Source organism: Anomaloglossus baeobatrachus, chromosome 4, assembly GCF_048569485.1.
Source record: "Anomaloglossus baeobatrachus isolate aAnoBae1 chromosome 4, aAnoBae1.hap1, whole genome shotgun sequence".
NCBI lineage: Eukaryota > Metazoa > Chordata > Amphibia > Anura > Aromobatidae > Anomaloglossus > Anomaloglossus baeobatrachus.
Genome location: NC_134356.1, coordinates 383,160,978 through 383,185,675, shown reverse-complemented (window position 1 = coordinate 383,185,675; position 24,698 = coordinate 383,160,978). Strand labels below are relative to the sequence as shown.

The following is a 24,698-nucleotide window of genomic DNA, read 5'->3' as shown; positions in this document are numbered from 1 at the left end:
TGTTTTTCACTTATATGAATGTTTAAAAAGATTACTTATTAATTGCTCTGTTCCTATGTTAAATAGGGCCTTGACTTTCCATGTTATCATGCTTTCCGGCTTGATTAGGTGCACTGGACTTGACTGGAAGTTCAGAAGATGAGTCACATACATGTCTTCTGAACTTCTAATCATGCCCAGTGAGATTAATGAAGCTGGGAAGCATATACCCAGCTTCAAGGGTGCACTGACATGGCTGAAATAAGCCGCACACATGTGCAAGATTTCAAGGAGCTAGTGGTGACGCCAACTTGTGACAATTTTGTTACCATGCCCACAGGGTGTCACACAGAGTTTTGCATGAACATTGCCAAGTTTCATGGCATTGTTAGGCTCTGTTCCCATTGCAGATTCTGCCACTCTGACCAATGGTTTCACTGGTGTTTCTGATCAACACAGGCAGACTCAAGTGTAGACCTGCTGTGTGCTCAATCATAGTCAGTGTAGCAAGAGTTAATATCTGCTAGCCTGCTTGTTAGGCTACTTTGATCACATGTGATGAGGAAGCCAATTACATCTGTTGCTCTCATATTTAAGCTGAGTGAAATATTCTGCCCAAGCCAGGTATAGGTTGTACTGTGTTGGTCTATATGTTTGGTGTAAATGACACTTGGACACAAACGGTGAGTGCTGCTGCTTCCATTCTTTTTTGTATCACTGTGTGTTTCACTTCAGTCCCGGTCCCACCTGGGGAGGAGGAGGGTGTATCAGATCAGGGCTGCTCAGGAGAAGGGCCAGGAAGGATATTCAGGACTCCCCCCCTTTAGCGGTATCCCTGCGAGTAGGAATAGCATAGGGCCCCCTAGCTTGAGGGTCAGCTTAGGAGCCCCAGTTTCCTGCTATCCCTATAGTCACTGTGACACAGGGGCATGATAACATCAAAAGAGAGACAACTAGTCTGGGGAAACAATGCCCCTTCAACTGGTCTATGCCCTAATTAGCATAGGAACAGTACAGTTTATCACTCTTTTTTTATATATATATTCATATTAGTGAATAGCATTATACAGGGCTGTTTAGGCAGGGACTAGGGGCATACTGGTGTGAATGCTGCTGGAATGGAGGCCATTTGGGACCTGAAAGGTTACCTTTAAGAGTTAGAAATCATTGCTGATGAACCAACACTTATAGGGAAGAGAATCACATGCAATATACTTTATAATTGTAATGACATTCAATCTCTTTACAAAAAGTGTCAATAATAATAATAATACAAACAAGAAGACGAAGTAGAACTTTAAAGAGCTCAAATTCTAATTTAATATTAACATAATGTTAACAAAGAGAACACAACTTCCATCTTAGACACTGGAGCACATTTTTCTGCATAGTATTCTCTGTCTTAGAAAAACAAGTATATCAAATATTTATTTTACGCACTTCTAAAACCCCAATAGCGTCAACAGTGCTTTGACATCACTATCATTGGAGCTCACAATTTATATTTCCTACCAGCATGTCTTTGAAATGTGGGAGGAACCCACGCTACGACTTACCTACTTTGGATACATCATATGAAGAGAGCAATTACAGGAGAAGGACAAAATGGTTAGAGGAATAGAAAGAACAAGGTGAAGAGGAAGACCAGCAACCCAATAGCTTTTTCAATCAAGATAATGGTGGAGAAGACCCTTGTGGACCTAGCTAGCTTTGCACAAGATCAATCTTCCTACAGAGAGTTCATCCATCAAGTCTCCGTGGCTCGACATCAAGCTGAAGGCCGTTAAATAATAATAATAAAATTGTCCTTGGTGAGATTTGAACCCAGCAGCACTGCACAGCTGTGGATATTATTCATTGTAAAACTATATTTACAACACAAATACCAAATATGCACAGTAAATCAAATATGTGATCTTTACATAACTGGAATAAATCATTTTAAAGCAGCCAGATGGCTCTAAAGTGTTACATATTTATTGTTTTAGATTTAAAGTTTTGTTACACAAAGACAACTATTTTTGTGGATAAATGTGCAAAGTTGCCAACTTCAGTTTCCATCTAGTCTTACGGAATATCTACAGCTCAGTGCTAATCTATAAACTTAATTCTAGCTTACAATCTTTGCAAGTACCACTTATTATTGCTTTCTTCTCGGAAAGACCAAAGTTCCACGGTTGCTTCCATCATGTAGAAGTCATTCTCATTTTATGTATTCTCCTATATGTTTATTTACAGTTAACATGTAAATTATAATTTAATTGTTTCATTTGTATTTCAGAGCTGTGGGATTTAAACAGAACTTCAACCTTCCAGAATCAGCTTGGAGGTCTTGACCTGCGTACCATGTATTTGGATGAATATCAAGAAAGACTGTTTGTGGGAGGTAGAGATCATGTGTATTCACTTAGCCTGGAAAACATCACTGAAAAATCTAAAGAGGTAATGTACAAAATAATTCAAGCCAAGGTTATATTTGATTACAGTAAAAAGAAATGTTGTGCCAAATGTTCTACATACATAAAGTGGGCCCCGGGCTTAGACCCCATTGAATATGTATATCATGGAATTGCAGCAATTCCATAGTAAAAATAATAATAAAATTGCTTTAAGAAAAAGAGTTATCTATTAGCAGCATCACACAGCAGCTTCTGTAATTATTCCTTTCAGTCTTTTTATGAAGAACCAGAGGCGTAGATAGCGATTCGGCTCTCGGAGAGTGAAACGCCTAAGTGGGCCCCTAACCATATAACTATGGTGGTACACCCTAATAGTGAAAAAAGAAGGAGATGAATTCTTCTGTAGTCAGCTAACCCGAAGAGAGATCCACTGCACGGACACTGTGTACATCAGAACAGGAGGAAAATCAGGAAATCAAGCAGCTGGTTCATCCAAAAAGGTATATAATGTATTAATAGAGAAATTTAAAAAATGCAAATGTCTCCACCAATCCATTAAAAAAAACAAAGAAATAGTGCCAAGTATTTAATTGCTTTCAATGGATTGGTGGCTGGGTTTGTATTTTTGAATTTTTCTATTAATAAATTACGTTCTTTTTTGGATTTTATTATTTTTATCCATATAGTGGGTATAGGAGAACCTCAGCAGATGAACAGACTGGTGCTGATCAAAAATCTCTGTACAAAGACCAGTGTACTGATCTCTGTACATGATACCAGCTACAGTACAGTTATAGTAGGTGACTTACAGCTGACATTGTTTCTGATGGAATTGTTCATTTTTCATGTCTTTTCCATGTTGTCCAGACTGACAATGCAAATTTCTACAGTCAGGACATATCTGCAAAGCTTACTATGAAGACTTCTCATTTATCCATCACCATCTACATCTCTTGTGAACCTTCATAAACTCCTCATCCTGCTAATATTCCAGTGCTGAGTTGCTGCTGTATGTGTCCCTATTACTGCACCTGCTGTGTGGTCAAAAACAGGGCTCCTCTTTAGTGATGGGTGATCCTGAACTGTAAAGTTCGGTGTTCGTACCAACCACATAATGATCGTGTACACGATCCCGAACACCATCTTTCCTGGGAAGCTCGTGTTAGCGTTCGGGTCCAGGGGCTGTAAAAAAAAAGCACATTATTAAAAAACATTATGATCATACGTACAGATCCTACGACATGTCCTGCAGACTCTGTTTCCCTTCTGCTTCTGCTTCCACGTCCATTGCTGTGCCCCCTGTAAGCACCACTGCCTAAAGGACCTTCAATTATGTCATAGCCATGTGACCAGTCTGGTGTGAATGTTGTACAAACATTGGCTTACAGCATTTAAAAAAATGACGTAGCTCTCCGCAGTATTTTTGATTCTCAATGCATATAAAGTGGACGGCTACGGGTTGTCACCCCCATCTGCCTGGCTTTACCTTGGCTGGCAATCAAAGTACAGGGCAGCCCATTATTTTTTATTTTTAATTATTTAAAAAAATAACTGAAAAAAAATGCATATGCTCCCGCCACATGTTGATCGCCAATCAGGTAAAACAAGGCAGCTGGGGACTGGGATTTTCGGCAGCCCGCAGACGCTCCTGGAAATGGCGCATTTCTTAGCGCCATTTTCAGGAGCTTTGCCCAGCTCATCCAGCGTCCCTGATGATGATGGCATGCTGGGTAATAAAGGGGTTAATACCAGCTTTGTATTCTCAGTTGGTTCTAAGCCCGAAATTCATGCTGTCACGCCAAATTAGACATGGCCACCATGAACTTCTAGTAAACAGTAAACAAAAAAAAACACAACACAGAGAAAATTTTTTTTATTAGAAATAAAACAAAAAAAGACATTTATAGACTCCATTTTTATTATAAAAAAATCCTCATTCTGATATTGTCCACAGTTAGAGCAATGTCAGCTCTGCTTCATCACTCTCTACAGACAACGTCTATGCTGACTGAGAAGCAGGCTGACACTTAAGGCCCTGTCACACACAGAGATTAATCTGTGGCAGATCTGTGGTTGCAGTGAAATTGTGGACAATCAGTGCCAGGTTTGTGGCTGTGTACAAATGGAACAATATGTCCATGATTTCACTGCAACCACAGATCTGCCAAAGATTTATCTCTGTGTGTGATGGGGCCTTTAGGCTGGAGTTCCAGTTGCATATGACTCGTGCAGTCTTGCATCGGCATCACCCCACATGGACTGACACTCTTCGTACATGAGCGCCTCATCTGCATGGAAATACATGCAGCCGACCGCTCCTGTCAGGGGAGTGTGCAGCCATACCAGGTGATGCTGATGTGACACTCGCACAATGACAGTCAACAGGACCTTTGATGATGTCATAGTCATGTGACCAGTCTGTTAGCCAATGCCTGTACAACATTCACCCCAGACTGGTCACATGGCTATGACGTCATGGAAGGTCCTTTAGGCAGTGGTGCTAACTGGGGGGCACAGCAATGATCAGACATGGAAGCAGAAGAAAACGGGAGACAGAGTCTGCAGGACGCGTCGCGGGACTTTTAAGAATAATGATAATGTTTATTATTAACTATATTCCTTGTTTTACAGCCCCCCCACCCCATCCCATAACTGTAAATCCCGAGTACAGTGTTCAGATGCAAGTTCGAGTCATCTTGATCCCAGTCTCGATCTTTACAAAACGTTCAGGCAAGGCTACCGATCCCGAACATCGGGTGGGTTCGCCCATCACTACTTCTCTTACTACACCACATAATAATGCCACCACTGTTCTCATTACAAAGTAAAATGCCTCCTTTTTTCATCAATATGATAAAAAACCTTTTGAAAATATTAATGCCCTGAACATGTGCCCTAGAAATACAGTACCCATATTTTACCCTTGAAAAGTAATAATGCTCCCTGTGTGTACCTTTGACAGTCAGAATGCCCTAATTGTCCATATAAAACTAGGTCCCTATCTAACCTGTACTAATGTCCCCTGAGCCCCACCTTTACAGCTTCCCTATAAATAAAATATGATGGACCCACAGCTTCCTTATAGTTTCAAAGATTCATAGGTTTTTTTGTGTTTTATTTTTTTAAATTGAAGGTAGACTTATAGAGAACCAACATGCAGGATTTTGCTATATGAGATAAAGGCAGTGCCATACAGGCAGAAAGATGCTGAATCCAGGTATACCTGTTATAGAAAGATCCAATGCTTGGTTTATTAAATAACTTTAATCAAAGTTGTAGAAAAGCACTGCACTTTGATTGACAGGTGCAACATGGGCAGGTCTTTGTAGGTATGGTCCTTGCGTTTATTAATCCTCCTCCAGCATCCTTCTAGCTTGCCCCCTTTTCTTTATTTGAATATGGCATTTTGCGACATCATTACTGCTGTTGGCAGTGCGTTGGCATTGCCACAGTACTCAGGACCTCGTTAAAATGGCACCGGAGTCTGCGCATGCGCGTACCGTGATTTTCGGTACTGTTTTACTGCAGACTGAGAAAAAAAAACATCGGCTTACGAGCTGATGATTCCCCTGGTCTTCACCTCAGTGTGTTCAATAAAATGGCACCAGAGATCACGGTATGCGCATGCGCAAAATCCAGCTCCATTTTAATGAAGACTTCAGTACTGTTGCAATGCACAAACTCCAAGACAGGAGGATGCCGGAGGAGGAATAAATGTGAGGACCCGACCCACAAAGACCCATCCATGTTGCAGCAGTCAATTAAAGTGCAGTGCTTTTCTGTAACTTTGATTAAAGATATTTAATCAACCAAGCATAAAATCTTTCTATAACAGGTTTGCCTGCATTCTTAGTGCTCCTAAGTGTTCCTCATATATTTGTGTATTATAATACTAAGCCTTTGTTTGTCTAAACTGAATAACTAAATTTAATAACCTACTTGATATTGCAGTCTACCCATTCCTTTAATCAATGGCGTAACTAGAGTTTGAAGGGGCCCTGATGCAAAATTTGGTATGGGATAATTATACCAATACTTGAGGTATGGGATAATTACATCGACACTCAGGGTACGGGATAATGACACCGACACTCGGCTCTTTCTCTCAGCACCTAGCTTTCCCATGCTCTGAAATTCCTCATTCTATCAGCATCCAGCTTTCCTATGTTCTGATATCCATCTTGTCCTCGGCACCCTGCTTTCCCATGCTTTGCTATACATCTTTCCCTCAGAACCAACTATCCCATGCTCTGTTGTACATCTTTCCCTCAGCATGCAGCTTTCCCATGCTCTGCTATACATCTTTACCTCAGCACCCACCTCTCCCTTGATATCAGCGTATGGAAAAGCTGGATGCTGAGAGAAAGATGTATAGCAGAGCATGGAAAAGCTGGGTGCTGAGGGATAGATGTATAGCAGAGCATGGAAAAGCTGGGTGCTAAGGGAAAGAGCCTCGTTCACCCAGCTTTCCCAATCCATGCTTTAATCTTTGTCCCTCATCCTTGTATACTGTGTTTACTGTATATATATATATATATACATATATATTTTTATATATATATATATATATATATATATATATATATGTATATATATAGACGGTATTATCCCAATCCTGGTACATACAGTATGATCCCCATCACACAGCACACTTTAAAAAAAAGTAACAATTATACCCCCCTTCCCTCGTCTGCCCCAGTGCGTGGTGCTCTCTTCTGACACAGTTTTTCCACATGTACTCATACATATACCCCTACAGAGAAACACACGCTGTATACTGTACATACACTATTAAAGGCATAGTATACCGTACACACTATTACATTTACTGTATATCATATAGACACATACAAAACAAACTATTATATACATTATATGCAAACTTCTATACGCTATATACTACCTGCATACACCCTCATACACACTATATAATGCCCACATAGACACTCATATACACTATATACTACCCATATACAAACCGATATACAGTATATCCTACCCACATACACACTGATATACTCTATATACTACCCATATACACCCTGATATACACTATATATTACCCACATGCACACTGATATACTCTATATACTACCCACATACACCATATACTACCCACATACACACTAATATACACCATATACAGCATACACACTATTACATGTAATTACCTATGCTGAAGTCAGTCTCCAGGAGCAGTGGGGCTTTCACATCCATGTCCCATCATAGGACAGCAGCCATGACCAGTGAAGTCTCTGGTCTGCAGAAATGGAGGACACAGCACAGAGCAGGACTGGGAGATGAGCTGCCCCTGTCACAGGAGTAGCTGCTACAACTGCCATGTTCTCCTTCCTCTCCCTCTGCTCTCAGTCCTGACTGCTTCTAGTGACAAGAGGGAGGGAGAGGAAGGGGCTACACTGACCATTAGGTTACCTGCAGCTCACGATGGCAGCAGTTCCACACTCCACACTCTGTAGAAGACAGCAATGTGACAGGGCCAGAGAGCCCAAGTTCACAGGCAGGAAGAGGTTGGAGGGGACAGAGTTAATCACTAGAGATGAGCAAACCTCTGAAGGTTTGAGTTCGGTTCGGTTCGTCGAACGGAGGCTCCGTTCGATGAACGTTCGACGAACCGTTCGACAAACCTCTCGAACCCCATTGAAACCAATGGCAGGCAAACACAAACACATAAAAACACATTCTAAATGTACACATACAGTTAATAAACATTGCTATTACACTTACAGGTCCCCGCGACGCATCCTGCACTCTGTCTCCCGCCGCTTTTCCTTCTGATAATCGCAGCGTCCTACCGGTAACCAGCACTGATGATAGGAACTTCCGTGATGTCAAAAAAAGCATGGGACCAGTCACGTGTCTATTATCTCATTGGCTACAGACTGGTCATATGGCTATGACATCATGCTAGGTCCTGTCATTGCAACTCTGCAGTACGCGGTGATCGTTCCAGCATCTCCGTGTACCGGCGAAATTCTCTGGCACATGGTCGGCTTCCCCGTTCTGCTTCCCCGTTCCGTTATTCACCGGCTGCCACAGCCGGTCAATACCTAAAATCACCGTTGCTATAGCAACCCGCCTGTCAGCAGTGATGTCACCGCTTACAGCCTGCAGCCTCTGCTCACTGACTGAGTGATTAGACTGCACGGGGAGCAGCAGCGTCCTTCCTCCCATGCAGCCCTGTCTGATGTAGCAGAGCTGCATGGGTTGAAGGAGAAAGAAGACAGAAGACCATGGATCGTGGAGGGGTGAAAGTGATTAATAAACATGGAGTCTCTAATATATCTGTGTATTTATTTCTATTAAAGTATTTTTTCACTGTGTGATGTCTTTTTTTTAACCCTTTATTGGAGATTCTTAATGGCCGGGTCAAACTTGCCTGACATTAAGAATCTCTGACTTAATACTATCTAGTAAAAGAAAGCTAGTATTAACTCATTATTACCCAGCAAGCCACCCGGCTTCAGGGCTACTGGAAGAGTTGGATACAGCGCCAGATGATGGCGCTTCTATGAAAGCACCATTTTCTGGGGCGGCTGCGGACTGTAATTCACAGCAGAGGGGCCCAGAAAGCTCAGGCCAACCTGTGCTGCTGATTCCAATCCCCAGCTGCCTAGTTGTACCTGGCTAGACACAAAAATGGGGCGAAGCTCATGTCGATTTTTTTTTAATTATTTCATGAAATTTTTGAAATAATTAAAAAAAGGGCTTCCCTATTTTTTTTGTTCCCAGACGGGTACAAATAGGCAGCTGGGGGTTGGGGCAGCCGTACCTGCCTGCTGTACCTGGCTAGCATACAAAAATATCGCGAAGCCCACGTCATTTTTTTGGTGGGCAAAAAACTCCTGCATACAGTCCTGGATAGCGTATGCTGAGCCTTGTAGTTCTGCAGCTGCTGTCTGCTCTCCTGCATACAATAGTGAATGGAGCATGCTGAGCCTTGTCGTTCTGCAGCTGCTGTCTGCTCTCCTCCATACAGACAGACAGCAGCTGCAGAACTACAAGGCTCAGCATACTCCATCCAGGACTGTATGCAGGAGTTTTTTGCCCCCAAAAAAATTACGTGGGCTTTACCATGTTTTTGTATGCTAGTCAGGTACAGCAGGCAGCCACGGGGTGCCCCCAACCCCCAGCTGCCTATTTGTACCCGGCTGGGAACCAAAAATATAGGGAAGCCCTTTTTTTAATTATTTTATGAATTTTATGAAATAATTAAAAAAAAATGACGTGGGCTTTGCCCAATTTTTGTGTCCAGCCAGGTACAACTAGGCAGCTGGGGATTGGAATCCGCAGCTCAGGGTGCCCAAGCTTTCTGGGCACCCTTACTGTGAATTGCAGTCCGCAGCCGCCCCAGAAAATTGCGCTTTCATAGAAGCGCCATCTTCTGGTGCTGTATTCAACTTTTCCAGCGGCCCTGGTGACGGGTGGCTCGTTGGGTAATAATGGGGGTTAGGGCTAGCTGTATATTATCAACTGGCCCTAAGCCCAAAATTCATGGTGTCACACCAATATTAGACATGGCCACCATGAATTTCTAGTACAGATAAAAAAAACACAACACACAGAAAAATATTTTTATTAGAAATAAAACACAACACAATTAGTGACTCTATCTTTATTGAAATAAAGAACCCCCCTCAGCAGTAATCCTGGGTCAAGGGTCCCACGCCATCCAATTCAGATCCAATATCATCTGATCGGTTTGCTGGAAGGCAAAGCAATCAGATGATGTGTCACGTTCAAGGGCCTGAACCACACGACACAGCAACTGATTGTATAAACAGCTTTTATACAATCAGCTGATGCATCAGTGCAAAAAAAAAAAGAGGAATGTAGGCAGATTTCGTTATCTTGAGGTCTTGAAAGCAGACTGAAGTCTGAGGTGACAGCGCGATTCTCTTCATGTGCTACATGGAGAGGATACAGAGCACTCGTGTTCTGTAGCAGAGCTGACAGTGTCGTGTGGATTACTTCGGACCTGGAGGGGTATTTGGGGATATAATAAAATGTTGAAAGAGAATGTTTTTTTGTCTTTTATTCCAAAAAAAGGATTTTTCCCTGTGTGTGTTTCTTTACTTTCACTTACAGTTTAATCATGGAAGGTGTCTCAGGGAGACGCCTGTCATGATTAACCACATTATTTCCTCGATTGCCACTGCACCAGAGCAATTCGATATGAGCTGGGTAGAGTCCCGGGACTGTCGCATCTAATGGATACGGCAATTCTGGGCGGCTGCCTGCTGATATTGTTAGGGTGGTGGGCTCCCGATAACGTGGTGCTCTCCATCTTGACAATACCAGCCTCCAGCCATGTGGCTTTATCCTGGCTGGTATCAAATATGGGGGGAACCGCATTTTTTTTATTATTATTATTTAGTTATTTATTTTACTGCACGATATAGACCCGCCCGCGGGCAGCTGTGATTGGTTGCAGTGAGACAGCTGTCACTCATCGTGGGGGCGTGTCTAACTGCAAACATTCATAGGCGCCGGTGTGCGGGGAAAGCATGGAATAACTGATTGAATAATGAAGCGGCAGCCATTTTCAAAAGAGGAAAAGACACCACAGATTTGTGGCAGCGTGCAGCGAGGTGCCCGTGATCGGTGAGTAGGAAAGAGAGAGGTATTGTGCTGGGGACGCAGGACGCATGCAGAGAGCAATGTGTGCACATAGCCTTACTGTGAAAAGCCACGTTTTTGGTGCTCAAACCGTTCTCAAACGTAACTTGAACTGCCAAACTTTTAGCAAAAAGCTCGAGTTCGTCGAACGTCTCGAACACCCCCCAAGATCACTCGAACATGAAATTGGCGAACCTCAAACCTCAAACATCGCTCTTCTCTACCAATCACTGCCCGGCCACTTGTGTTAAAACTAATAAAGGAACAGCGCAGCTCCACTCTTACTGAGCGGAACCAGCTGCTTCCCTGCAGGGTGAGCGCTAGACCCCTAACCTGCCAGGCCCGGTCGCAGTCGCAAGCTCTGCAACTGCGGTTTTTACGCCCCTGATTTAAAAACCTTAGTTGTTCTTCTCTGCTCCCGCTCTAGTTCAGTGTTGACCAAAGACCAAAATTCAATGTGTGGTTGCACTAGTGACTTGTATAGGGGTAAAATTCTGTTTTTCTCAAGAGCATCTATGCCCCCTGATTCTCTGTCTCATTTATTTGCTTTATGGGTATATTTTCTGCAATTTTCATTATATTTGGAGACTTATAATAAACCCCTTATCAGTATTTTATTGTTCTTTCTCCCACCACCACGTATTCTACATTTTCATTAAGCTCACATTTATTATCACTTACGATAGGTTTTAGGGATGATTTTACATATATACACACATCTTCCTTTGCCTATTTGCATGGTCATTCCTGAATAGACTATATCCCTGTAAATTAACTGCCCAGTCATTGCTCTTATGCACTGTATCATGTCTTCATAGTCCCCTATGCACAGTGTTATGGGCTCACAGCTCCCTCTTACACAGTATGACATTCCCACAGCTCCTCTCTGTACAGTATGTTGGGCTCACAGCTCCTGTCCACACATTATGATGACCCCACAGGTCACCTATACACAGTATGATGTGCTCACAGTACCCTTCTACACAGTATGATATCCCCATAGCTACCCTACACAGTATAATCCTACACAGCCATCTGTACACATTACATTAGGCATACAGCTACCCTATACACAATATGATGTCCTCACAGCTCCCTTATACACAATATGTTGGGCCAACGGCTTCACACAATACAGTTTGATGAGCCCAAAGCTCGCCTTGACACACTATGATGTCCCCACAGCTCTCCTATACACAGTATGATGTCCCTGTAAGCATGCTGAGGGTGGTAGTCATGGGTGAGGAACTTGGTTTATAGATAGATAGAGAGATAGGTTTAGTGTGTGTGGAAGCTTTACCTCATCGCATCGGTACTTTTGAGCTGTCGACTGGCTCCTTATCACCTGATGCGCACTGCATGGTACCTCGTTTAAAGTGATAAGGAAGAGTTACAGTTACAGTTAAAAAACTTTATGCACTTTACAGGTGTGCTGCCCCCAGTAGACCTCTGATGTCACGGTGGTGGGTCCGAGTGGCAATGTGGCTGTACCGGGCACAAGCGATAGGCTTTTGTAATGGGGTTAAAAAATAATATTAAAAAAGGGGGGAAAAATAAAATAAATAAAATAAAGAAATAAAGAGTTTGTGATGCCAGTTGGGATTTTCAGCTTTGGTATGGCCAGGTACTGCTAAAAGTCCCCTGGAATTAGGTGGTAACACGTAGTGCCAGAGGGTTGTCCTCTTGCCCCTCTTGCTAGGGCTGGTTCCTGTGGATGTTGTTGAGATAGGGATGGCAAAGTGGAGAATAATTCAGCCAGAGACAGGACAGTGAGCTTTTACCTTTTACTGGAGTGCTGCAGAACCTTCCAGAACCTTTCCCACCGCCATTACAATAATGCTGGTTCTTCCTGCCCTAATGAGAGTTTGGTTTCTCTGCTGTGTGGTGGTAGTGTATTCCTCCTGCTGCTACTTCCCTACCTGGTAGTAGGTTTCTTGGTATCCTGAGATTTCCAAGACAAGAGAACCCTGGATCGTTAATCTCTTGTGGCGAGGAGGTGACTTGAATCCTGAGGGAAAACTCACTATTGCTTCTAGAAGTTTCCAGACTTAAACATGTCATTGTGCTCCCAGGCAATTCACTGCTCTTTGTAAAAAGGCTAACAGCAGTCTCTCAGCTTGCCACTGATGTTGAAAGTACTGGTGGCCTAGGGACTGATACCCTGCCAATGTGTAGCTGGCCCCTCCAGAGGTTTTAGGAGTCACCTCAGGACAGGACCTCTCACATGTTCACCTTTCTTTACACCTAAGCTCCTTCCCATTTGTGGCAACTAGGCACAGGGTGTCACACAGGTAACAAGATGTAAACACCATTCTATTTTGTTTGCGATGTGTTTAAACTTGGCTTCTTACAAGGCATTGATATTTTAGTAAAGATCAGCTCTTCCATTACGTCTGCAGACATATTACTCATTCTCTTTACACTAGCTACTAAGGAAGGAGGGGAAGGTTGGCTTATCTGTATCTCATGGGAACCTAACCACACGGGTCAATGTGTATTGCTGTAGTTAGAGTACCAAGCATGGCTCTGACACTTTGAGGTCACTTCTATAGTCTATTCCCCTGTGCCAGTGCCTTCAGGTGGTTTCCTCTTTCTCTCTAAAAAAGGATCCCCGTAACAAACTGTTGTGCCACTGTCCGCATCTCTTAACACGGACTACTTAGTGTGGAGTCTCCTCTCGTCCCTCGGAATGCCTCCATGGATCTAATCATGCAAACTGATTCTGACCACCTCTGCTTCCTCCTGCATGTGACTTCTGCTTTAGCCTCCACTACACTACACACTACACTGCTAAAACCAGGAAATATGATTCACAATATTCCCCTTATTCCACTCCACTGTAGGCTGGCTCTTCAATTAACCCTGCTGCCAACACTGTCTTTGTTCCTAAAACCCAATCTTTCATATACAAATTCCAAACCAGAATGACATCTAGTGGTGGCTGGTAGCACTGGGCCCATAATCATTCACATGGGATTAACCAAATTATCACAGCTATATATGTAAATACATATCCCACATTACACATAAAAGCAATTACATCTTCAGAGAAGTATAAGATTGTAGGACCATAGGTCACCCTCCTACATCCCTACAGTTCTACTTTACACTGTATGATGTCCCCACAGCTCAAATGCACACAGTATGATGATAACAGCCCCCCTCTATACAGTATGATGCCTCACAGCTCCCCTATACATAGTATAAAGTCTATATATAAGACCCACTTAGTAGACACCACACATAATGATTTTCACATATTAAAACAAAAAAATAAACCTCATACATTCACCTTATTCATATATATATATATATATATATATATATATATATATAAAGCTCTGGCAAAAATTAAGAGATCACTGCAAAATTTTCCGTTTTTCTGATTATTCTATTAATAGGTATATTTTTGAGTAAAATGTAAATTGTTCTTTTATTCTATAAACTACTGACAAATGTTTCCGAATTTCCAAGTAATAAATGTTGTATTTATTTTCTGAAGATGAGAAATGGTCAAAATAACAAAAAAATGCATTGCTTTCAGTCCTCAAATAAAACAAAGAAAACAAGTTCATAATCATTTAGAAACAACAATAATAATGTTTTAACTCAAGAAGAGATCAGAAATCAATATTTTTTGAATAATCATGATTTTTAATCACAGATTTCATGCATCTTGGCATGCTTTCCACTAGTTTTTCACACTACTTTTGGATGACCTTATGCCACTCTATGCAGTTCTTCTTTCTTTGATGGCTTGTGACTATCCATCTTCCTCTTGATTACATTCCAGAAGTTTTCAATGGGGTTCAGGTCTGGAGATTAGGCTGGCCATGACAGGGTTTTGATGTGGTGATCCTTCATCCACACGTTGGTTGACCTAGCTGTGTGGCATGACACATTGTCCTGCTGGAAAAAAACAGTCCTCAGAGTTGGGGAACATTGCCTGAGCAGAAGGAAGCTCCTGATTTTCCAGGATAATCTTGTATGTGGCTTTTTTCATATGTGCTTTGGAAAATTTAATCTGCCCAATTCCTAGAGTAAGGTAATCTTCTCTGATGAGTCTAATTTTCAGCTTTGCCCAAAATCTGGTCATCTAAGGGCTAGACGGAGACCTGGAGAGGCGTACAAGCCACAGTGTCATGTACCCACTGTAAAATTTGGTGGAGGATCGGTGATTATCTGGGGATACTTCAGCAAGGCTGGAATTGGGCAGTCACTCGCAAGTGTTACTCTGGCCTAATATAGCATATCATTTTTCACTAGTGTATTTTAAATGGGTTGTCCAGTGAAAACCTTGGGATAGGTGATAACTTACTGATTGATGGGCTTCCCCCTCTAATCTGTAGATAAGGAAATTTTAATCCTGACTGGGAATTTTTACCTCCATTAGGGTATGTGCAAAAAGTGTGTATCTATCACTTTTTTATGCATTTTTTTAGAGCAGGTTTATCACAAAACTGCATGCGAATCATGCCAGCAATGTTAATGAGAATCCTGAAGCTTTGTGCACATGTTCCTTTTATTCTCTTGCAGGTTTGGTGCAGAAATAAATCTGTAGTATGTCAATTCTTTTGGCTTTTTTCCCACCCCGGAATGCATAGAAAACTAATTGAAAAAATGTATGTAAAAAAATGCACTGAAAACTGCAAAAGGTAGAATAAAAGCACATTTGCTTTCCCTAGAGGTGCAGATATGGTGCAGAAATTTCTAGAATTAAATATTGAGCTTAAGCACATAGGCTTGAATAGGTGCAGCAGGTTGGCCCCCAAATGCCACTCAATTCATTCTCTGTAGTTGAACATGTACACTGATGCCCCATTGTATTGCCATTAAAAGTGCCCTGTTCTTCTGATCAGTGCCCCCGATCAACAAGAAATCACCTACTCTGAGATACCAAACTTAAATAAAATCTGTTTGTAAAAATGTAGGATATATATTGTTTTCTAGATTTAACTTCATTTTTAATTAAATATTGATATTACTATACTCTATGTTGATTCAAAAAGGAAGTGGATGAATTAGTAAAAGATCCCCTTGTATTAAAACATAACAGTTTCCACTCACAGTAAATTGAATGACATAGGAGCACGTGCCACATTGCACATATCTTGCTTTCGCTTGGGAGTTTAACAAGTAACCCATGACTGGTATATTCATGATTTTTGTATTAATTGATAGATTTACTGTTTGTTGAAAAGAAGTCTGAACTTGTCATCCTGAATTACCTCAGCAAAAGCACGATTTAGGTTCATAATGGAATGGAATTTTTTATGATAATCAGCGTTCTGCCCTGTGCTGCTCTTGAGGTTTAAGTTGACGAAATGAGAAAAATATTTTTTTGTAACCTAATCTTAGATGATCTATGAAGACTGAACCACCAGTGAGTCACAGAACCACAATAAACCTACTAAAATCACTTAAATGAAAGGCAGGTAACATAACATCTATCTAGTATATTGTAATTAATATTATTACATTGCGCTAATCGATCTGGTAGAACAGTATCTATTTCTGCCAACCTTGTAACAAAATAGTTGTATTACATAAATCATGTTTGTGATCATTATAATTTAATCTTTTATAAATCACCTCTTGTCTTGTTAGTCCTCCGTGTCTCCGCTCTGCAAATCTCTCCATTGGGTTCCACTTTCCCAAATGATACAGTTTAAATTACTGTACTAACAATGACCTACAAGACCATCCATAATCTGTCTCCTCCATATATTTCTGAATTATTCTCCCAATATTTTCCTTCATGTAATCTCAGATTATTAAAAGACGTCTTTCTCTCCTCCACCCTCACACATTCCTCACACAATTGCCTCCAGGACTTTTCTCTTGCATTGCATATCCCTTCTAATTCCATGCCCCACATTCGGCACCTTCAAAAAGAACTCTAAGGGTATATGCGCACAGTGCAGTTTTGGTTTGACAACAAAACTGCACCCTCTGGCAGACCTTGACAACTGTAAACACTACATTTGACATAAAAATGCAGTAAAAACATCAATTTTTGCCTCGTTTTTGGCCACATTTTTGACAGGAAGCCTCTTGACCTCACTTCCTGGGAAAATGCATGCATTTTTATTGACAAAAAAGGATCCAAAACACAAGAAAAACGCAGTGCAAATGCAGAGTTAAGATTTGTCTTGCGTTTTGAAGTCAATGTGTGAAAACGGAGACAAAAACACAAAAAGAACTGACATGCAGTTTTTTTGTCAAAGATTTTGACAAATATTTGACAAATAAAAATAGACTAAAAAAACTGGAACATGCGCATGGAAATTCAGATTTTTCATAGACTTTGCTAGGGAAGCAAAAGCATGCAGCTTGTCATTGACACAGTGCAGTTGCAAATGCAACAAAACGCAAAAAATAAACCCAACATGCGCATGCAGCCTAAAACTTATCTCTTTACGAAAGCTTACAGTCTGCAATGACCTATCTGTCACCTTGTGATCCCCAGAGCTGCTGTATCCACCCTACTCTACTGTCTCTTTCCCCATTACATTGTAGACTGTAAGCCTGCAAGAGAAGTTTCCTCTCTCCATTGAATGAGTCCGTCGCTGTTATTTTGCTTAATGAAATTTAGATTTGTATTTTGTATGTAAACATTTTTTCATGTCCACAACATCTGGAATCAATGGCGGCATGGTGGCTCAGTGGTTAGCACTGCAGCCTTGCAGCGATGGGGTCCTGGGCTCAAATCCCACCAACGACACCATCTGCAAGGAGTCTGTTTGTTCTCCCTGTGCTTGCATGGGTTTCCTCCGGTTTCCTTCCACACTCCAAAGACATATAGATAGGGACTCGAGATTGTTATCCCCAATGGGGACAGTGTTGCTGATGTACTATATGTAAAGAGCTGTGGAATTAATAGCGCTATATAAATGAATGAAATTATTATTATTATATAAAATCTTGTCTGATTTGTTGTGTGTACAAAACCTAACTGAATAATAGCATTTCTAGTTTACAGTTCACTATAAATAATTGTTTATATAAGTATACAAAATACATTTTTTGCCTGATGTTATTTTAAAGGGGTTGTCTGCAACATTAACATTGATGGCCTATTCTTACGATAGGCCATCAATGTCTGATACGCTGGAACTATTCAAGTGCTGAGCTGCACAACTTTGTCAACTAAATAGTGGTCGCGGATCGGTATTAAATATCTGCCCTCTATTCAAATCAACAGTGACCTCTTATTTTAGGGTTATCATTTTTTGTCATGGGTTGGAGTATTTTAACAAAAATATGGTTAAGTTTGTAAACAATGTTTTAAATCAAATTTAGCATTATATTTTTGTGAAAAGTGTATTCTAAACCTAAACATTGCAAAAGTGATGAACATGGTAGAGTGATAGAAAAATACTAATATCACAGATAAGAATGTTGTTGCAACTAGCAGCAGCTCTAATACTACCAGTAAAGCTAGAAGCAACTGCCTGGTATTACTAGTACAAAATGCAAGTTACATTAGGCCTCCTTTGCAAACTCTAGCAAGCGCATTAGCGCAAAGTAAGCACAGGGCATAATAGAGTATATGTTCAATCGCTCATCTCAATCATGGCAGCATGATGTAGCCACTGACAGCAACTCTATCAGCTCTTCCCCTTCTTCCAAGAACCGTAACTGTGGTTTGTTTTAGGCCCCCTTTAGGGTATGTGTGCACGTGTGCGTATTACATGCAGTTACGCTGCGTTCTGCACCGCAGTGTAACTGCATGTGTCCTGCGTCCCTTGCACAATCTGTGGAGATTGTGCAGGGGCCGTGCGCACGTGGCATGTTAGAACGCAGCGATTCGGCTGCTGCCCGAATCGCTGCGTTCTAAGAAGTGACATGTCACTTCTTTCGTGCGTTCTGCATGCTGTCTATAAGGAGAGGCAGCATGCAGAGCGCACGAATCTGCCGGCACCATGCGCTTCAGAACGCAGCTTTTCAGCTGCGCTCTGAAGCGCACATTTTCGGTGCGGTGCAGAGCGCACACATGCGCACATAGCCTTACATGCACGTGCCCCCGGTACGTGCTAGGTCCGTGCCCGCATGTAGCGGAGACATGGGTACACGTAAACCCATTAAAATCAATGGGTTTATGTGCACGCACATATTCAGCCATTAGCCCGTGCCTCCATGTGGAGCAGACATGAGCCCGTGTGCTCCATATGGAGGCATGTCCGTTTTTCTCCAGCAGCACAGGTGTCACTCAGCCCGCACCCGTCCCACACGGATGTAGTGTGGATGCGGTCCCATGTGAGATGCGTCGGAGAAACACACGTGTCATTGTAAAAATAAAAAAAACACATACTCACCTCCACCAGCCCTGCAGTCTCTGCCGCGGCTGTCACCTGCATCCAACCCCCAGTGAATTTGAACAATGTATCTTCTTCACTGGAAAGCGGACGCAGCGTCAGCGTGGCGTGGCTTTAGCCGGACACTGTCATTCAGCACCACAGACAGCTCCGGAAGAATCAGGTAAGGCGGGACTATCCGTTCTCCGTGTGTTATTACGTATAACACACAGAGAACACGCATGTGCCACAAACACAGCACACGGGGAGGAAACCACCCCTTTAATACGTACGTGAAAAAACGGTATGTTTTTTTTAACGTGCGTGTGAGGGGGGCCTTAATCATCGTAGCAATATAAGGGTTAGACGACAAGTTTTAGTTTTTAATTAAACCATTTAATTTACCAAATAATGTACTTAAAAATAAAGAAAAATCCAAGTGTGGGGACATTGTGTGAAAAAATTGCAAAATTCTGAAATAGTATTTTGTCAGAGCTTTGTCAAAGAAAACTGTGTCATCAATTTCTGAGACCCATAATGTTTTTATTTTCCTTAGTTCAGCTGTATGAGGGCTTATCTTTTGTTTGGTGCCTGATAGATTTCATTTGTTTCAATTTAAGGTATATGTGATGGTTTGATTGCTTTTCACTGCATTTTTTTGTGGGCGAACTAAAAAGATGAAACTCTTAATTTAATTTTGATTTTCATTTTGTTTGCTCCATGGCATTGACAATTAATGAAAATAATAAATAATTTCAAATTTTAGTAGGAATTTTGTGGATGCCAAACAACTATATATACAAATATATATACAAATATATACAGTACATGACAACTTGCAATCCTTTGATTACTTGTACTGTATACTACATTTCTTTGCCCTTCCTGTAATATTATCACTAGTGATGAGCGAGTACTAAAAAGCTCGGGTGCTCGAAGCTCGGGCCGAGCCTCCCAAGATACTCGTGTACTCGGCCCGAGCAACGAGCCCAATGTTATCCTATGGGAGACCCGAGTATTTTTGTGAAATGACCCCCCGGCAGCATGGAGAAACCCTAAAAATGTCACAAAAGTCTCAGAAGAGTGCTCAAATGACATGGCAACAGCATGGGGAAGACCCCTTGAAGCATTTATCACTGAAAAGTCACAGCTGTGAACAATTTTGTCCGCGTTTTACGCCATTTTTACGGACTCACCAGAAAACCTTCCAAAATGACCCCAAAATGATTTTTCATGGCGGAAATGTTAAGGGCACATACCCAATAGTGAGATAGAGCTGGTGTATGTTACTTTTTGAGATTAATACATGAAAGATTTTACGTGAAAACATTGTGTGGCACTCCGATGTCCCTGAGAAGAGACGTACATGAAGGCCTCTTGAGTCTAATGTGCCCATTTTGAGGAAGTGAGTCTTTGTAGTATTTTCCTTTGCCAGGGCAGTCCAAAATTGTGAGGTTCACCAATGCCCCTGCATACAGACGTGCATGAGGGCCTGTAAACCTGAAGTGCCCATTGGAAGGAAGTGGGTCTATTGTAGTATAGCCCTTTGGCAGGGCAGCCAAAAATTGGGAGGCTCAACGTTGTCCCTGGATAGAGACGTGCATGAGGGCCTGTAAACCTGAATTGCCCATTGGAAGGAAGTGGGTCTATTGTAGTATAGCCCTTAGGCAGGGCAGCCAAAAATTGGGAGGCTCCACGTTGTCCCTGGGTAGAGACGTGCATGAGGGAATCAAAACATTAAGTGTCCATTGTCAGGAAGTGGGTGTATTATAGTATAGCCCTTAGGCAGGGCAGCCAAAAATTGGGAGGCTCCACGTTGTCCCTGGATAGAGACGTGCATGAGGGCCTGTAAACCTGAAGTGCCCATTGGAAGGAAGTGGGTCTATTGTAGTATAGCCCTTAGGCAGGGCAGCCAAAAATTGGGAGGCTCCACGTTGTCCCTGGATAGAGACGTGCATGAGGGCCTGTAAACCTGAAGTGCCCATTGGAAGGAAGTGGGTCTATTGTAGTATAGCCCTTAGGCAGGGCAGCCAAAAATTGGGAGGCTCCACGTTGTCCCTGGATAGAGACGTGCATGAGGGCCTGTAAACCTGAAGTGCCCATTGGAAGGAAGTGGGTCTATTGTAGTATAGCCCTTAGGCAGGGCAGCCAAAAATTGGGAGGCTCCACGTTGTCCCTGGGTAGAGACGTGCATGAGGGCCTCAAAACATTAAGTGTCCATTGTCAGGAAGTGGGTGTATTATAGTATAGCCCTTAGGCAGGGCAGCCAAAAATTGGGAGGCTCCACGTTGTCCCTGGATAGAGACGTGCATGAGGGCCTGTAAACCTGAAGTGCCCATTGGAAGGAAGTGGGTCTATTGTAGTATAGCCCTTAGGCAGGGCAGCCAAAAATTGGGAGGCTCCACGTTGTCCCTGGATAGAGACGTGCATGAGGGCCTGTAAACCTGAAGTGCCCATTGGAAGGAAGTGGGTCTATTGTAGTATAGCCCTTAGGCAGGGCAGCCAAAAATTGGGAGGCTCCACGTTGTCCCTGGATAGAGACGTGCATGAGGGCCTGTAAACCTGAAGTGCCCATTGGAAGGAAGTGGGTCTATTGTAGTATAGCCCTTAGGCAGGGCAGCCAAAAATTGGGAGGCTCCACGTTGTCCCTGGGTAGAGACGTGCATGAGGGCCTCAAAACATTAAGTGTCCATTGTCAGGAAGTGGGTGTATTATAGTATAGCCCTTAGGCAGGGCAGCCAAAAATTGGGAGGCTCCACGTTGTCCCTGGGTAGAGACGTGCATGAGGGTCTCAAAACATTAAGTGTCCATTGTCAGGAAGTGGGTGTATTATAGTATAGCCCTTAGGCAGGGCAGCCAAAAATTGGGAGGCTCCACGTTGTCCCTGGGTAGAGACGTGCATGAGGGCCTCAAAACATTAAGTGTCCATTGTCAGGAAGTGGTTGTATTATAGTATAGCCCTTAGGCAGGGCAGCCAAAAATTGGGAGGCTCCACGTTGTCCCTGGGTAGAGACGTGCATGAGGGCCTCAAAACATTAAGTGTCCATTGTCAGGAAGTGGGTGTATTATAGTATAGCCCTTAGGCAGGGCAGCCAAAAATTGGGAGGCTCCACGTTGTCCCTGGGTAGAGACGTGCATGAGGGCCTCAAAACATTAAGTGTCCATTGTCATGAAGTGGGTGTATTATAGTATAGCCCTTAGGCAGGGCAGCCAAAAATTGGGAGGCTCCACGTTGTCCCTGGGTAGAGACGTGCATGAGGGCCTCAAAACATTGTTCCCATTGCAAAGGAGCGGGTCTCCTGTCGTTGTAATGTCCATTCTGCAAAGAATGGGCGAAAAAATTTACCACTGGGGGTATACCTGAAACAAAGGCCTAAGTATTGCAATTTGTAACGGTCATCATGGTGGCGCATGAGGAGAAGGAGGAGCAGTCCAGTGATTATCCAAAGTCCAGAAGTGTGTACCCATGGGTGAGTGGAGGTACATGGCAAACTTTAAATTCCGCTCTCATTTGCTGGTGGTGTGGTGAAGTCTGGCCCAATCCAACCCTTGTTCATCTTGATCAGAGTCAGCCTGTCAGCATTTTCAGTTGACAGGCGGGTGCGTTTATCTGTAATGATTAGAGTTGAGCGCGGTTCGTGGTTCGTGGTTCTCCAGTTCGCGGCTCGAGTGATTTTGGGGCATGTTCTAGATCGAACTAGAACTCGAGCTTTTTGCAAAAGCTCGATAGTTCTAGAAACGTTCGAGAACGGTTCTAGCAGCCAAAAAACAGCTAAATCCTAGCTTGGTTTCTGCTGTAATAGTGTAAGTCACTCTGTGAATCAAACTATTATCACATTTCAGTGTATAGTGTGCGTGAACAGCGCCTTCAGATCACTGCTGTTTCTATAATGGCGATCGCCATTTTTTTTTTTTTTTTTCTTGTCTTCCTTCCCTAAGCGCGCGCGTCTTGTGGGGCGGGCCAGCATGTCAGCCAATCACAGACACACACACACCTAAGTGGACTTTGAGCCAGAGAAGCAACGGCATGTGTGATAGGATCTGCATGTCACATGTCCCTGCATTATAAAACCGGACATTTTCTTCACGAACGCCATTATCTGCCTTCTGCGTCTTTGGTGTCAGACATCAGTGTCGCAGCTCCGTCCTCCTGAGTCCTATAGCCGATACAGCTGTATGCGCTGCATACACAGCGTTAGACAGCTTAGGGAGAGCACATTCTAGCAGTCCTTTTAAGGGCTCAAAGCGGCAGGGTCAGAGAGCCATAGGTGACAGGTCCTGCAAACAGCAACAGCGTCTGTGTAGCCCAGGTCAGTGATTTCCTCCCTGCATTTCACCATTAGGAAGGAATAGAAAGGCAGGCTTCCATTCCTCTACCCAGAGCACCACAATCCTGCCACTGTACCCTCTTGTCCTCTGCACACTCCAACTCATTCTAAGTAAGCCATTATACTAGCAAACACTCAGTGTACCTAGTGGCATCCTAAACGTGGCTATTGGACTTTGCTATAGTCCCACTAGTGCAAAGACATTAGCAGAGCACATCTGCCTGCATTGCACACTCCAAGTTTTTTAAACTAAGCAATTTTACTAGCAAACACTCAGTGTACCTAGTGGCATCCTATACGTGGCTATTGGACTTTGCTATAGCCCCACTAGTGCAAAGACATTTGCAGAGCACGTCTGCCTGCATTGCACACTACAACTTTTTTAAACTAAGCAATTTTACTAGCAAACACTCAGTGTACCTAGTGGCATCCTATACGTGGCTATTGGACTTTGCTATAGTCCCACTAGTGCAAAGACATTTGCAGAGCACGTCTGCCTGCATTGCACACTACAACTTTTTTAAACTAAGCAATTTTACTAGCAAACACTCAGTGTACCTAGTGGCATCCTATACGTGGCTATTGGACTTTGCTATAGTCCCACTAGTGCCAAGACATTTGCAGAGCGCATCTGCCTGCGTTGCACACTCCAACTAATTATAACGAAGCCATTATACTAGCAAACACTCAGTGTACCTAGTGGCATCCTATACGTGGCTATTGGACTTTTGTCAATTCACAGTATTGGAACGTTATTTGCATGACATCTGCCTGCATTGCACACTCAAACTTTTTTAAACTCAGCCATTATACTAGCAAACACTCACTGTACCTAGTTGTATCCTAAACGTGGCTATTGTACTTTTGTCAATTCACAGTATTGGAACGTTATTTGCAGGACATCTGCCTGCATTGCACACTCAAACTTTTTTAAACTCAGCCATTATACTAGCAAACACTCACTGTACCTAGTTGTATCCTAAACGTGGCTATTGTACTTTTGTCAATTCACAGTATTGGAACGTTATTTGCAGCACGTCTGCCTGCATTGCACACTC

At 42.6% G+C, this 24,698-nt stretch overlaps 1 protein-coding gene across 2 annotated transcripts in view; it reads left to right on the top strand.

The window, feature by feature from the left end:
* SEMA3E (semaphorin 3E) overlaps positions 1-24,698 on the top strand; it is a 391,499-nt gene that overhangs the window by 240,963 nt on the left and 125,838 nt on the right. For both annotated transcript variants that reach the window (XM_075345228.1, XM_075345227.1), the window contains exon 2: positions 2,261-2,421. In XM_075345228.1, the coding sequence (XP_075201343.1) occupies positions 2,261-2,421 (161 nt within the window). The remainder of the gene's footprint in view (positions 1-2,260; positions 2,422-24,698) is intronic.